This window comes from Anomalospiza imberbis, chromosome 16 (assembly GCF_031753505.1).
Source record: "Anomalospiza imberbis isolate Cuckoo-Finch-1a 21T00152 chromosome 16, ASM3175350v1, whole genome shotgun sequence".
Taxonomy (NCBI): Eukaryota; Metazoa; Chordata; class Aves; order Passeriformes; family Viduidae; genus Anomalospiza; species Anomalospiza imberbis.
Genome location: NC_089696.1, coordinates 15,852,197 through 15,866,696, shown reverse-complemented (window position 1 = coordinate 15,866,696; position 14,500 = coordinate 15,852,197). Strand labels below are relative to the sequence as shown.

Here is a 14,500-nt window from a genome sequence, read left to right as displayed (position 1 = left end):
GGATATGGGATATGGGATATGGGATATGGGGTATGGGATATGGGGTATGGGATATGGGGTATGGGATATGGGGTATGGGATATGGGGTATGGGGTATGGGGTATGGGGTATGGGGTGTGGGATATGGGACACAGAACATAGGATATGAGGCATGGAACAAAGGACATGGGACGTGGGATATGGGATATAGGGCATGGAGTAGGAGACATGGGATATGGGGCATGAGATATGGGACATGGGACGTGGGACACACACTGGGCACAGGGCACACACTGGGCGCCAAGTATGGGACACGGACATGGGACACAGTACATGTGACACACACCGGACACACACCAGGCACGGGACACGGGACACGGGACACGGGACATGGGACACACACCGGACACACACCAGGCACGGGACACGGGACATGGGACACAGGACATGGGACATGTGACACACACCGGACACACACCAGGCACGGGACACGGGACACGGGACACGGGACACGGGACATGTGACACACACCGGACACACACCAGGCACGGGACACGGGACACGGGACATGGGACACGGGACATGGGACACACACCGGACACACACCAGGCACGGGACACGGGACATGGGACACGGGACACGGGACACGGGACATGTGACACACACCGGACACACACCAGGCACAGGACACGGGACACGGGACACGCACTGGGCACACACCAGGCACGGGACACGGGACACGGGACACGGGACACGCACTGGGCACACACTGGGCACAGGACCTGGGACACGGGACGCACACCGGGCTCCCGGCACAGAGCACACACCAGGCATCGCTGGGTGGGGGCGGGCACTGAGCACGCACCGTGCCCGAACGGGCACTGGGAACCGACACCGAGCACGCACCGGGCACCGCGGAGCCGCCCCAGGGCCGCCCCTTGTGCCGGTGCCTCCCGGTGCCTCCCCGCCGCGCGCGCGTGGCACCGGGGCGCTGGGCACGGTGCCCGCTGAGCGCGGCGGGTGGCGGAGCCCGGTGCATCCCTCCTCACTTGCCGCACCGGCGGGCACCGGGCCCTTTAAGAGCGGCGGCGGCGGCCGTGCCCGTGCCCGCGCCCGCTCCCGGCGGTGCCCGCGGCCACCCCGCACCTGCCGGTAAGGGCCGCGGGAGCGGGGGATGCTCGGGGCCGGGAGATGGCGGCGCCGCGGTGGGGACCGGTACCGGGAGGATGCGGGGACGCTCGGGGGGAGGCAGAGCCCCGGTGCCGCAGGGAAGGCCGGGGAAGATGCAGGGATGCTTGGGAGGATGCAGGGATGCCCGCGGAGGACGCAGGCGTGCCCGGGGCCGCAGGGCTGCCGAGCAGAGCCCAGAGGGTGCCGTGGAGAGCGGCAGTGCCCAAGGTGTCCCTGCTGTGGGGCGTTGCGGGGTGTGCCGGGTTTGCGGGGTGCGGGGGGTGCCCCGCAGCACACAGGGATGGGAGGGGTGTGGAAAGGGTCCCTTGTGCCCAGGGGCTGCTCCGTGTGTGCTCCAGTACCCCGGGAGGGACCGGGATGGGACAGGGACCAGTTGTGCCCAGGGATGAGGGAACAGCCCCCTCCTGCTGCCTCGGGGCTGTAGCCCCACAGGGACCCGCAGCCTCCCCACGCAGGAGTCCCCGGCGGTGGGGCTGCAGCCCCGTGACCCCTGGCGAGGGGCTGGGGGGTGGCACAGGCCGGCAGCACGGGCCGGTGACGGCCGGGCTGGCCATGGAATGCTCTGGAAGCACGTGAGCGTGTGCACGTGTGTGTGAGCGTGCCCCCCGAGTGTGCACGGAGCCGCACGGCTCCCCCACGGCTGCACTGCCGGGCCACGGGGCTTCGGCATGGAAACACCGGGGAGCACCGCGGCGGGGCCGTGGGCAGCCGGCTGGCACCCGAAACCCTCGCTGGCAGCCCTCGGAACGCAGTGGCACCTGCCACCCCCGGGACACTCGGCTCCCTCCCCCGCACGGCCCCTGCCATCTCCTCAGGGCTCACGCTTGGGTTTGTTCGCTTCCATCCTCCCCTCCTCGGGGCTCTGGAAGGTAAGCGGGGAGCCGGGCTGGATGCAGGGGGCTGGCAGCAAAGCCCACGTGGGGGCATGGAGGGGGCCGGGGGTGCAGGGAGGGGGCCGGGGCTGCGGCCCCTCCTCGCCCCGCTGCCGGTGGAGCGTTGAGTCAGCCTGGCTGGTTGTGCGGAGCCGCGGGCTCCTCCGAGCCTCCCGGGGCCCGCGGCAGCGCCGTCCCCCGGCGCTGGCAGAAGCAGATGTGACGTTCATAAATACAGCGGGTGCTCGCGGCGAGGTGCCGGGTTAGAGGGGCGGCATCCATCGGCTGAGCCCTCGCTGCCCAGGGATGTCCCCGCGGCGCAGGAACGCGGCCCCTGGCTGGCCCCGGCACCGCCTGGGACTCCCCGCTCCGGCCAGCGCCCATCCCTCGCCCTGGCTGTGCCAGGGAGCTCCCGCCCTGAGAACCTGCCCTATTTAAATAAGATAACGTGCATTAAAAACACCGAATCCTGGCGAGCTGACAGCGTCTGTCTAAATGTTTATCCCTGTTCCGATCAGGCGCTGTGTTCCCATGACAGCGCCATTAGCACTCGGCATATTTATGGCCTTCCTGGGTGCTGGGCTCCCCATGCTGCGTGCCCAGGGGCCACTGACCCCCCTGCTGTGTGCCCTCTGTGCCTTTCCGTGCCCCCATTGGTGACCCCTGGGCTGGCAGCCATCTCCAGCCCGGCACATCCCTGCTGGGCTGTGCTGGAGCTGCCAGGAATATCGCGGCAGGGAGCGGGACCCACATGTGTCCCCCGCAGCACAGGAGCTGCAGTGCCACGAGGGAAGGAGTGCAGTGAACAGACTGCTCCCCAAAAACCGGCTCCTGCTCCTCCTCCTGCCCACGGGCACCGGGCCATGGGGATGGAGCAGGGATGCTCCAGCTCCTGCACGTCGCTGTCCTGCCCTGTGACCTGGCCTTGCTGGGGCCTCGTGCTCTGGGGACAGCACGTCCTGCTGCCCGGGGGGTCCCGGGCGCTCAGCCCCTGCCCCCCGTGGCAGCAGGGGTGTCGGGAGGGATTAGGGCTGTGTCTGGGAAAGGGCTCACTCGGAGGCGCGGGGCGGCTCAGCGCGGCTCTCCCCGGTGCCGCCGCTCTGGCAACACAAACAAAACCCTCGCGATCAGCTGAGCCGCTTGGGCACCCGCAGCTGCCAAAATCTGCTTTTCACTTCCCCAATCTGCCGGAGCTGAATTTAACCCTGAGCTCGGGTGTGTTTGGGTGGCAGCTCACCAGGAGCGCTGGCGGCGGTTCCGCGGGGCTGGGGGGGCTGCGCTGCCCTGTCCGGGCCTCACCGAACACTCCAGAACCAGAGAAACAGGAGAAAGAAGGGGCAGAAGTGCCTGAATGTGGCTCCCAAGAGGATCCGTGCTGCCTCTCGCACGGCCCCTGCGGGTGCCAAGGCGGTCCGGGCTGCCACCCTCACCCTGCCGGTGCCGGTGCCATCCCCGGTGCAGCCCGGTGCTGGCATGTGCCCGGGTGGCTCCCAATCACCTCTTCCCTACCCGCAGGGATGCACCGTGCCCACCCCGTGATGCCGCTCCATCCAGCTGCCCCGTGACACGGCCCCTGGCTCGGGGGTGACCCGGCAGCCGGACGGGATCCCCGCTGGGGACCTGCCCTGCAGCCACCGCCCTGTTTGCTCGGGCTCCGGCCTCTCCCGTGCGGGCAGAGGGAGAGGCGGAGCCGGCCGCTGGCCCCACGCTGGGGCACACGAGGTAGGAGGGACACGGGGCACTGCCGCACGTCCCCAGTGGGCACCAGGCTGGCCAGAGGGGTTGCCCCCATGTTGCCTTTCTCTGGGTCTCGTGCTGCCCCGGGCAGGGGAGCAGGGCACGGTACGTGGGGCTGGGCGGGCTCACCTGTGCTTGGGGTCCCTCCGGCCACTGCTGGCCATGGAGTACCAGACCCCGTGTGTGTCCCCAGAGATCCCAGAGATGGCCTTCCAGCGGAGCCACCGGCTGAACCTGCTGCGCCTCGTTGTGCTGTTCCTCGTTGCCTTGGCTGGCATCAAGTTCTTCTTCCGCGACAGGTGAGGTGACAGCAGGACCCGGGGGGCCGGGGTTTGTGGCACCCCCTGGGTTGAGCTTGTGTGGTGCCTGGTGCTGGGGGCAGCTGGTGCCCCCGTAACCCCACAGACACCCCCTTCCCTGCTCCACTCCCTGCAGCTTTACCCTGGAGCTGCACAAGCACGTCAGCAAGGACAGCGGGTTCTGGGGGGACACAGGTGACGTCGTCCAGGACATCATCCCCCAGAGCCAGGTTCTGGAGGTCCCTGTGGCAAAGATAATGACCCTGAAGCAAAAGCAGCAGGTCCCCAGGGATGTCAGTGCCACCGAGATGAGGCTGGTCCACCTGGACCTCAAGGGAGCTGCGCCCAGAGTCTCCTACCTGGAACAGGTGAGGATGCCCAGGGACAGGGAGGAGGGGCTAAGGAGGGGAGGCACTGATGGGGTTCAGCCCCTGCTGACACCTGGACTGTGCCATCCCCGCTGCTGAGCCCACCCTGCCCACCCTGCAGGTGTTCCCCCTCCTGTCCCAGCTGGGAGCCAACGGCGTCCTCATCGAGTACGAGGATATGTTCCCCTTCAAGGGGGAGCTGGAAATCCTCAGGTCCCCGTACGCTTACAGGTGAGCAGGGCTGTGTGCCGAGCTGGCTGTGGGGCTGGCGGCCCCCACGGGTCCCGGTGTGCCAGGGGCTGGGTGTGACCTACCTGGCGCCGTGCCCGCGGTATCCACGGTCAGAGTGCCAGGCTGTGCTGCTGGGCACACCAGCAGGTCTTCCTGCCCTGGCAGGTCAATGTTTGTGCCCCTCAGTAAAGTGCACACATATGTGGGGCAACCGGGGCCATGTGGGCAGGGAGCCAGAGGAGGGGGAGGAGGAGGAAGTGCCCCCACGCTCTGCCCTCTGCCCTGGCATCCCCCGCTGAGCCTGTCCCTGCCCTCCCAGCGAGGAGGACATCGAGCGGATCCAGCAGCTGGCGGAGCAACACAAGCTGGAGGTGGTTCCCCTGGTGCAGACCTTTGGCCATGTGGAGGTAGAGGGTCCCAGTCCTGCTCCCCATCCCAGATCACAGGGGTTCCCCTGGACACCCCCCTGATGGCTCCTCCCCACAGTTCATCCTCAAGCACGAGAAGTACCAGCACCTGCGGGAGGTCGAGCGCTTCCCCAACAGCTTCAACCCCCACGTCCCCGACACCCTGGCCCTGCTCAAGAGCATCCTGTCACAGGTGATCGAGAAGCACCGGCGCTCCACCTGGATCCACATCGGTGCAGACGAGGTGGGCAGGGGCTGTGCAGGGACCCCAGCCCTCGCCCCAGGCTCTGGGGGTGCTCCCAGGGGCTGCTGAGCATCTCCCTTCCCCCAAGTCCAGGTTTTCCACCTCGGGGAGGGGATGGACTCCAAGAACTGGATGAGCCATAACAAGGGCGACGTGGGGACCATGTACCTGCAGCACATCAAGGAGGTTCTGGGCTTCCTCACGGCGCAGTACTGGGGGCTGCGGGTGCTCATGTGGGACGACATGCTGAGGAAGATCAGCGTGGGAGCCCTGCGGGGTGAGGGGACAGGGACGGCAGTGGTGGCACCTGTGCCAGGCTCCTCGCTCTGTGCCCACCCTGGCTGGCATCGTGCCCAGTGCCAGCAGGAGCCCGTGCCTTGACCTGGGGGAACGTGGGTCCCGGGGAAGCGTGAGGAGCCCGAGGCTCCCTCCTGCTGCCAGCAGCAACGTCCCCTCGCTGCTGTCCCTGCAGAGTCCGGGATAGCGAAGCACGTCTCACCCGTGGTGTGGTTCTACGCTCCCGACTTCGAGGCCGAGCAGATCGGTAAGGTGACGTGCCAGGCTCCTGGGGTTGGTGGGGGGATGCCCCCCGAGCCCCCCGCAGCCTCCTGGGGACAGTGGCACTGGTGGCTGGCGCCTGTCCCGCTGCAGTGCAGTTCCTCACCAAGTACGTGGAGAGCGGCTTCGAGGCCGTTTGGTTCGCCAGCGCCTTCAAGGGCACCACGGGGCCGGCGCAGGCCTGGACCCCGCTGAGCTACCACCTGAAAAACCACCTGAGCTGGCTGAAGGTGATGCAGGCCGTGCCACGGCTGGCCCCGCTGCGCTTGCAGGGCATCGTGCTCACTGGCTGGCAGAGGTAAGGGGTGGTGGGATCCCCCGTGCCCTCCCGGTGCCCACAGAGCCGTGCTGGCACGGTGGTGGCTGTCCCTGTCCCACAGGTACGATCACTACTCGGTGCTCTGCGAGCTGCTGCCCGTCAGCATCCCCTCGCTGGCCATCTGCCTGCAGACCCTGGTGAACGGTGAGCCCCCAGCCCTGCCGGCATGGCCGGGCTCACCCCCACCTCCCACTGCCTGCCAGACCCCGTCCTGCTGGGCAGGGCACTGGGGGAGCTGGGAGGCAGAGGAGGAAGAGCTTCAGCTCATTCAGTCTTGGGGGTGTGGTAAAGCCAGGGTGAGGCTGAGCTTGTGTCCCAAGCTCTTCTGTCCCTTTCCTCGCCCTCCCAGGGGGCTTCACAGAAGAGGCAAAAAGGAAGGTCCTGGATGTGCTGGGCTTGGAGAGCGTGCAGCTGGAGCAGAGCACCTGGTGCGTGCCATGTTGTTGGGGCAGTTGCATCAGAAGGGATGCACTGGAGGGAAGCAGAGGCTTGGTCACCCAAATGCCCTGGTCCCAGACCTGCCAGGGTGCTGGGGTTCACCACATCAGTGCACCCCACGTGCTAAGCCCTCACCTTCTCCTCCCTTTCCCCAGCGAGGGCAGGGGAACGTTCCCTGGTGTGGAGATCTACCACATGGTGGAGCAGGTTAATGGGCACCTGAAGGAGAGCATCCTTAAGGCCCTGGAGGAAGAGAGGTAACAGGCGGGGGAGCGGTGGCATTGGTGCCTCTGGCCGTGTATTTCCATGGGAGGGAGCCTGCCTGATGTGCAGCTCCCCATCCCCGGTGGCCCCCGTGCCCCCATGTCCCTCGTGCCTCTCCAGTGCCATCAAGGGCTGGTTCAGCCCCTACCACCGGAAGCGCCAGTTTGGGAACCCCCGCAACATGGAGAGCTTTGGCAGCAAGGTGCTGAAGTACGTGGTGCTGGGGGCTGGGAGGAGGCTGCATGGGGCTGGGAGGGGTCCCTCGCAGGAGGGAGCTGCACCCCTGCTCTCCCCCCTCCAGGCTCCATGAGGACTGGGAGAGCTTTGTCCGTGACCTGCGTGCCCAGCTGGAGAGGATCTACTTCCCTGACACAGTGGAGGAGTGGATGGAGGAGAATATCAACCCCTACCTGGACCAGCTGCGGGACCTGGTGCGGGACTACCGGGCCATCATTCGCCTCAACGGCCGGCCCAAGGCCACGTAGGGGCTGCAGCCCCCGGCTCCTGCTGCCCCCCGGCTTTGGGGGCCACCATCGTGTGTCTGTCTGCTGGTGACGCCGTCTGCACTGTACAGAGCCCCTGCACTCCCCCTCCACAATAAAGTATTTTTGTAGATACTGCTGCTTGCTGGGGGGGCCACGGCTCTGCCCCCCAGTGCAGGGAGAGGGAGCTCGGCTGGTGTGGAGGGCTGGGCTCTATCCTGTGACAGCTCCTGGGCCCCTGCTCAGGCTCTGATGGAGCTGGAGGGGCTGGGAGCCACAGGGCAGAGTGTGACAGAGCTCGTGGGGACACCCGTGTGCCTCGTGCTGGCCTCGAGGGTGGCCGTGCCCTCCCTGCACGGGATCCAGCGTGTGGCTGCTGCGTGCGGCATGTCCCGGGCAAGGGCTGGCACCTGGGACGGAGCAGGGACAGAGGGACGTGCAGGGGCCCTGCCAGGCTCCCCAGTGCTGTGTGTGCTTTCAGTCTCTGTGAATCCCTGATCGCTGGGAGCGGTGTGAGCACAGCCGTGGCTTCTTCAGCCTCCGAACTCTGCCTTCATCTCTTCCTTCTCTGTTATTCCAGCACGCGGGCCCCGTGTGCTCCCTGACGCCCCCGCCCCCCGAGCCCGGGCAGAGGCCCTGCTGTGCTGCTTTCCCATCGGAAAGGCAGCTGTGCTGGGGGGATGCGTGGGGATCTCTGCGTGGGATGAGCCCTCCTGCTGCTGGTGCTGTCTCCAGCTCCCACAGTCAGGTTTCCACGTGCCTGTTGCCCACAGTGCCCATCCTGAACCCCCTGTGCCCCAGGCTCTGCCCGTTCCGGGCGCTGGTTTCTCTCGGCGTGTGCAGGGCAGGAACGGGGACATTTCACTGCACATTCTTCTGCTCTGCAAAGACCAACCCGACTTGGCAAGAGCCCGAGGGAGCCGCAGGAACGCCAGGCTGGAGCTCCTCCCGCAAAGCCCGGCTCAGGCGGGGAGGAGGGACAGCGCTGGTGCACCCCACCGGCCCCACTCGTGCTGCCCCGTGTCGTGCCCCGGTCACAGAGGTCCCGGTGCCCGGCGAGGCCGTGGGGGCAGGAGCTGCCCCCTGTGCTGGGTGTCTGGGTGTGGGGGCCCAGCAGGAGGGAGCCGTGGGGCACAAAGGGACCTTTGTTGAGGCGCTCCGGTTGTTATCAGGTGGTGGCAGATGTGAAGGAAGCCCCCGACCCGTGCGGAGCCCCAGCCCCAGCCCCCAGCCCCGGGAGCCCGGCCGCGGCTCAGGGCCCCGTGCAGCGCCCGGCTGCGGGATTAGAGGGCAGATTAGACGGCGTTCAGTGCTGGCAACCCAAATGTCCTGGATTGGAAAGTGGGGGTGGGGAGAGGAGACCGACCCCGCCGTCGCCGAGGGGGGGTCAGCCCGGACATGGGGACTGGGCGGGAGCTGGGGGCTGTGCAGGGCACCCTTGGGCTCCAACTCGGGGGGCACGGACCAGCACGGGGCGGGCAGGGGGCATCGGGGGACAGCTGGGTTCCCTCCTCCATCTTCCCGTCTGCCACGGCGGCTCACACGGGGCTGCAGCTCCCGGTCCCCGGACACTGCACCCACCTGGGACCGCACCCCTCAGTGCCCAGCGCTGTGGTGGCCAGGTGGCTAGCAGCCTTCTGGTCCCGTGTGCCCCAACGCCGGTTTGCTGGAGCTGGGACTGCACGAGGCTTTTAGCTAGGAACTTGTCCGGGAGGGCAGAAATTTGGGCGGATTTCGGGCGAATGATGTCCGTGCTCTGCCCTGATGGCACCGCGGGGACATTAGCGCCTTGTCCATCACTGGCCCATTTCCTATCGGGTTCCTCAGCTTCCTCAGCCCTCGGCACAGCCGGGAACCCTCCGCAACTGTAATGTCTCGGTCATTTCAGCCTTAAAAGTGAAAGAGACGAGTGCCACCGGCCATTGTGTCAACAAAAGTGGAAAATGACGCGGTAATGAGCGCTTTATTTACAGAAATAATGAAGGCTGCTCTTGCCCGGTTTCCGTTATCGGCAGCGCAGGCTGCTGCGATGGCCAGGCGGGACGGGGAGCGGCGAAGGGCACCCTGGAGCCGGGCTGGGGAGCACGCGGTGCCCCGGGAGGGGGTCTGCTGGACCCCCCCGGGATCCTCCCCGAGGAGGTAGAGGTCCCGAGCAGTCGTGTTGCCCCCCGTTCCCCCCGGCCGCTGAGACCCGCCAACTCGTTACACGCCACGGCTGCGCGGCGGCTCCCACCGGGGCGTCCCCCGGGCCCGGCACCGGGGAGGGGGATCCCCGCGCTCCGCCCGCAGCACCGGGCGGCCCCCGCCCTCTCCTCCTCCTCCTCCTCCTCTTGCTCGTCCTCCTCCTCCTCTTCCTCCTCTCCCGCGCTGCCCCCCGCGCTCCCGGTGCGGCCCCCCCGCCCCGCCGCGCCCCGCCCCGGGCGCCCGCCGCCGCCGCCGCCCCCGCCCCCGCCTCCGGAGCGGGCGGGCTGGGCGGGGGGGCTGCACCGTGCCGAGCCGAGCCGCGCCGAGCCGCGCCGAGCCGCCCCCCGCCGCCCCCCGCCCCTCGCCGCGCCGCACCGCGGAGGATGCTCGGGCCGTGAGCCCGCAGCCGGCAGCCCCGGCGCGGCGCAGCCATGGGCAAGGACCAGGAGCTGGTGCAGGCGGTGAAGGCGGAGGACATCGCGGCCGTGCAGAAGCTGCTGCAGAGGCCCAAGCCCGGCAAAGCCAGTGAGTGCGGCGGCGGCGGGGCCGGGCGGGGGGCGGCGGTGTGGGGGGACACACGGAGGGGGGGCACGCATGGGCACCGGCGTCGCAGCAGCGGGCGCGGCGGCTCGGGGCCGCATCCTAGCGCTGCTCCCGGGGCCCGGCCGCGATGCCGCCCTGCCCGCCCCGGAGCATCCCCGGCCCTTCCCCGGCTGCGGCTCGTCGCAGGCGGGCGGGGACCGTAGACGTGCTGAGGACCCCCGGCGGCGCCCCGGGAGGGGCGGGGGGCGCTGCCCGGCGTGGGTCTGAGCATGCCGGCGGGGCTCGGAGCATCCCCGGGCGCTACGCGGGTGCGGAGCTGCGAAGGGTCTCCTCGCCGGTCCCGGGGCACCCCCGGCGCGGGCGGGCTCCGGCCGGGCTGCACTTGCCCCGTACCCGGGAGCAACTCCTGACTCCCCGGGAGCCGGGCCCGGTGCTCCCGGGGGTTTGGGCAGGGTTTGCGGCCGGGCGCATCTGCGTGTGCGTGCAGCGAGTGTGCCCGGCCCGCGCGGGAGAGCGCCGGGGCTCGCTGCCCGCGCACCTCTGCGTGTGTCCGCGCTGCCGCGGGTGCGTGTGCGGCTGTGTTTGGGTGCGTGGGGTGTTTGCGTGGCGGTGTGTACCCTGGCATCTGTGTGTTTGGCTGGGCTGTTGGTGTTTCTCGGTGAGGGGGTGTTTGGATGTCGCTCCGCGGGTATCTCCCGGTGCATCCCTGCGGCTGGCTGTGCACGGCTCCGCGGGTGCGCCGCGGGTGCGTGGCCAGGTGTGAGGCTGCGGGGGCGTGCGTGTGGCTGTGCGTGTGCGTCTCCGGGTGTACGTGTGTATAGCTCCATGAGTATCTACTCGCTGTAGGATGTAACTGCTCCGTCGAGGCGTTCCGCCCGGGACTGAATAATTCATGGTGCTGATGCAGCCGCAGGTTCCAGGCCTGGTGCCGGGACGAGCTGGGCGGCCGGGGACGGTTCCTGGGTACGGACAGGGCCCACGGGGAGCCCCCGTGTGGCTCTGGGTCACTGGACACACAGTCCCTCCATTGCTGTGCCCACTGCCCCTCTCTGCAGGGCCGGCACTCCCCAAATGTGGGCACCCCTGGAGCTGTGCAGGACTGGTGAGATGTCTCCTGTCCCTGGTCATGCAGGGCTGTTTCTGGCTAAGCACGGCCAGTGTGGTGTCCCGTGTCCTGGGGCTGAGCAGGGCTGGCATGGCATTCCCCATGTCCCTGCTCTGGTGTTGCATCCACCGTGTTCACAGTACCCACATGAGGCCAGCATGTGTTTCTTCGTGCCATGCAGGGCGGGCGTGCTGTCCCCCATGTCCCCAGTGCCATCGTTGCTGTCACTACTGAGGGACTGTGCAGGGCAAGAAGAACCTCCAGCTCAGAGCCCACTTCATTCCAACCCACTCCAGACATTGCTGCTGCCGTGGCCTCCTGGGGCAGTATGTGGGTATGGGGACAATGCCTGGCCTGTGCCCAACAGGGTCCCCACACACCCTTCTCCAGTCCCTGCTGGCCTGGGCACACAGCTGGCGTTGCTGTGGCAACAACCAGAGGTGCTTGAGTGCCACCACCTTCTCCTGCATCCCTGTCCTTCCCAGCGCTCTGCTCCATGTCCCACGGCCGAGCCCTCTGGACACCAGGCAGGGTGGCCACAGGGGCCAGCAGTGCTCCCTGTGCCAGGATCACAGGTTAGGGACAAGGGACACCCAGTGGGGCTAAACCTGGTCTTGGGGTGGATGCTCACCCCATTCCCTTGCTGGGCTGCCCATCTCCAGCTCTGCTGGACCAGTTGGTGCCAGTGCTGGGCTCATCTGGGGCCATTTCCCCACCGGACCCCGCTCTCCCCTGTGGCCGCGGGTGCCACGTGTGCGGTGGGTGCTGTGCTCCCAGCCAGGGGTGCTCAAGTACCTCTGGCCATGGCAATGGGGCTGGAGTGGTGCATGGAGTGGGAGAGCACCGAGCAGGGCTGTCCCCACCCGTGGTGTCCCCACGTCCCCTCCAAGTTCCGGTCCCACGCATGCTTACGGCGCTCCCCGCGCTGCGCGGCACCAGCAAGATTTGTAACTTAGCTTGTTATCTGGATAATATCCTATTCATGTGGGGTTTAATAAATGAGATTTTAAAAATCCTTGCGTGAATTAGCGCGGGTTGCTATGGTGACATGGGGCCCCGTTTGGTGTGAGTGTGGGTTCGGGGCCCGGGCCGGCCGCAGCGCACACCGCGCCTGCTTCCCGGGCATCCATAATTGATGAGGTTGTCTGAAAGTTGCGCAAATCAGATGCAGGGATTTGGCAGCAAACTGTTTCCCTCCCTGTCCCCTCCTTCTCAGTGCTACCTCGAAGAAATGTGGTGACTTGGCGTTTTCCCCTCAGCTCCAGCACCGTGGGATGGGATGGGACTGTGGGGTGTCTCCAAGAGCACCCGTGCCCACTGTGCCATCCCTGTCCTGGGCACACGGGGCTTTGGGCGGTGGGAGATGAGCCGTGCCGTGCCGTGCCGTGCCGAGGATCCACAGTTCCGTGGCTGTGGAGGGTTGGAGCGAGCTGGCTCCTTCCCTGCGGGGCCGGCGCTGCCAGCAGCTCATCCACATTGGGAATGGCTCCTGTGTGGTGCTGCCGGTGCCGAGTGTGGCACCTCCAGCCAAGGGTTGGATCCTCTGCTCCAGTCTCTCTTCCAGCCAGGCTGGGGGCTCTGTAAAGCACTTCCACACACTTCCACTTCGTGTGGCCAAGGAGATGTTCCAGCACGTGGCCCTGCAGGACTTGTGTCCTGGTGTGCTGTTGGAGCCCTGGAGCCACCCGAGGCTGGGTTAGCCACGCTGCCTGGCAGGGATCAGGGCTGGGCACAGAGCTCTGCATCCCCTGTGTCCTGCCACGTCAGGGTAACCCTGGGTAACCCAGCCCAGCCTGGGCCCACAGGCTGAGGCCTGGGCAGCTCTCAGTGTGCCCCCACTCCGGGCAGGAGAGCCCTGTTCCTGCAGTGCCACCTGTGCAGGGCTCTGCATCCTGCCCTGCCTGTCACTGGCAGCAGCTCTGGCATCTCAGGGCTTGTCCCATCAGTCCAGGCCCTGCTGCCATGTGCTGGTCCTGCCCTGCCAAGGAAGTGTCCTGCTGTCCCTGGGGAGCCATCCTGGGATGTGAGTGGAGCTGCACTGGCTGGGTGGGGATGTTCCTTCACCAGTGCTCCAGGATTCAGGGACAGTGGGAAGCAGAGCCAGAGCGCCTGGGGACATGGGCTCTGGCAGGGCCTCACCAGCTGCCTCCTGCCCTCCGGTGTGTCCTCCTGCCCAGTGGCCAGTTAATTCTGGGTTTTCTTGCCTGCAGTTGATTGCATTCATAATCTGCTCTGATAACAGTATTTAATAAAACCGGGCTAATATGGCGCAGTTAGGAAATGTCTTTGACATTTTACAATTCAATTTCCATGCAGTAAAAGGCAGGGCAGATGCAAATCCAATTGTGGTGCAGTGCCCAGGGCACACGTGGCTGGCAGCCACCGGAGCTGCCCGGTTCCCCTGGCCCTGTGGGAAAGCAGGAGCCTTCCCTGGGAGGCAGCCACCCCTGATGGCTCCTGCTGCTGCTCCCTGGACACAGGCACTGGGCAGAACCTCCCTGCTGACAGAGAAACCCAGGCAGAGATGAGCAGATGATGCTCACTGGAATGCTGGAGCCCCTGGATGCTGCTGCCTCTGGGGCCATCCAGAGGTGCTGGGCATTAAGAAGGGGCTGGGGGGCCAGATCCTGTGGCAGCTTGGCCAAAGAGGTGCTGGGCCCGTGCATCCCCCGTGGTGTGGCCAGGCACTGCTCCCACGCCTCCCCCCATGCCCTTGGCAGGGATGAAGGGGCGGAATGCCAAGGGGATGGGCTGGGACAGCGGGTGATGCCAGCAAGGGGAGATGCCGGTGCATCCCAGGCGTGTCCCAGGCACGGGCTGTGCTCTGAGCTCTGCTGACAGGCAGGTTCCTGTCAGGGCCCAGCAGCTCCGGCTGCTGCCCGACTCATCCACGTGTCAGCGGGTTCCTCATAAACTTCTTGGGGTTTCCAGCCCGCGTGCGAAGCCTCGCTCCCAGCAGGACTTGGCAGGCGGGTGTGAGCTGGTGTGTGCCAAGTTTCCTTCCAGAGGGGCACGATTGCTCAGCCTGGGGTGACTTCTCATTATTTTACATTTCTTGCCTCTGTGGCTGGGCCGAGCTGTGCGTGCAAAGCCTCCCGTGCCCCCCTGCCCCCAGCACAGCCCCCGTGTCCAGACTGGCCGCAGGGCCCCTGCCCAGCAGGAGTGCTCTGGGGACCTGGGACAGTTGGCCACTGCCATCGAGGAGCAGCGGGCCGTGGGCCGGCGGCTCCGTTCCCAGCTCCCTCACTGGCCTGGATTTTCTCTCAGCAGTCCCAAATT

At 67.0% G+C, this 14,500-nt stretch overlaps 2 protein-coding genes across 5 annotated transcripts in view; both read left to right on the top strand.

Annotated features, from left to right (window-relative positions):
* Positions 1-1,111: 1,111 nt before the first annotated feature.
* Positions 1,112-7,486, top strand: LOC137483382 (hexosaminidase D-like). Of its 3 annotated transcripts, XM_068206354.1 has the most exons (15): positions 1,112-1,131; positions 3,558-3,764; positions 3,973-4,078; positions 4,215-4,446; positions 4,568-4,677; positions 4,997-5,084; positions 5,164-5,328; positions 5,422-5,605; positions 5,801-5,872; positions 5,980-6,184; positions 6,267-6,349; positions 6,555-6,633; positions 6,799-6,900; positions 7,028-7,117; positions 7,209-7,486. In XM_068206354.1, exons 3-15 carry the CDS (start codon positions 3,984-3,986, stop codon positions 7,390-7,392), a joined length of 1,689 nt encoding a protein of 562 aa, XP_068062455.1. In that variant the 5' UTR covers positions 1,112-1,131; positions 3,558-3,764; positions 3,973-3,983; the 3' UTR covers positions 7,393-7,486. The 3 variants fall into 3 exon arrangements, with proteins under 3 accessions (XP_068062455.1, XP_068062456.1, XP_068062454.1); XM_068206355.1 differs by lacking the exon at positions 1,112-1,131 and having other exon boundaries at positions 3,358-3,764; positions 7,028-7,109; positions 7,209-7,351; XM_068206353.1 differs by lacking the exon at positions 1,112-1,131 and having other exon boundaries at positions 3,363-3,764.
* Positions 7,487-9,833: 2,347 nt separating this feature from the next.
* The window catches only part of CASKIN1 (CASK interacting protein 1), a 29,986-nt gene continuing 25,319 nt past the window's right edge, over positions 9,834-14,500 (top strand). The window contains exon 1 of one of the 2 annotated variants that reach the window (XM_068207314.1): positions 9,834-10,098. In XM_068207314.1, the coding sequence (XP_068063415.1) occupies positions 10,005-10,098 (94 nt within the window). In that variant the 5' untranslated portion in view covers positions 9,834-10,004. The remainder of the gene's footprint in view (positions 10,099-14,500) is intronic. The other variant, XM_068207315.1, reaches the window with a different exon arrangement.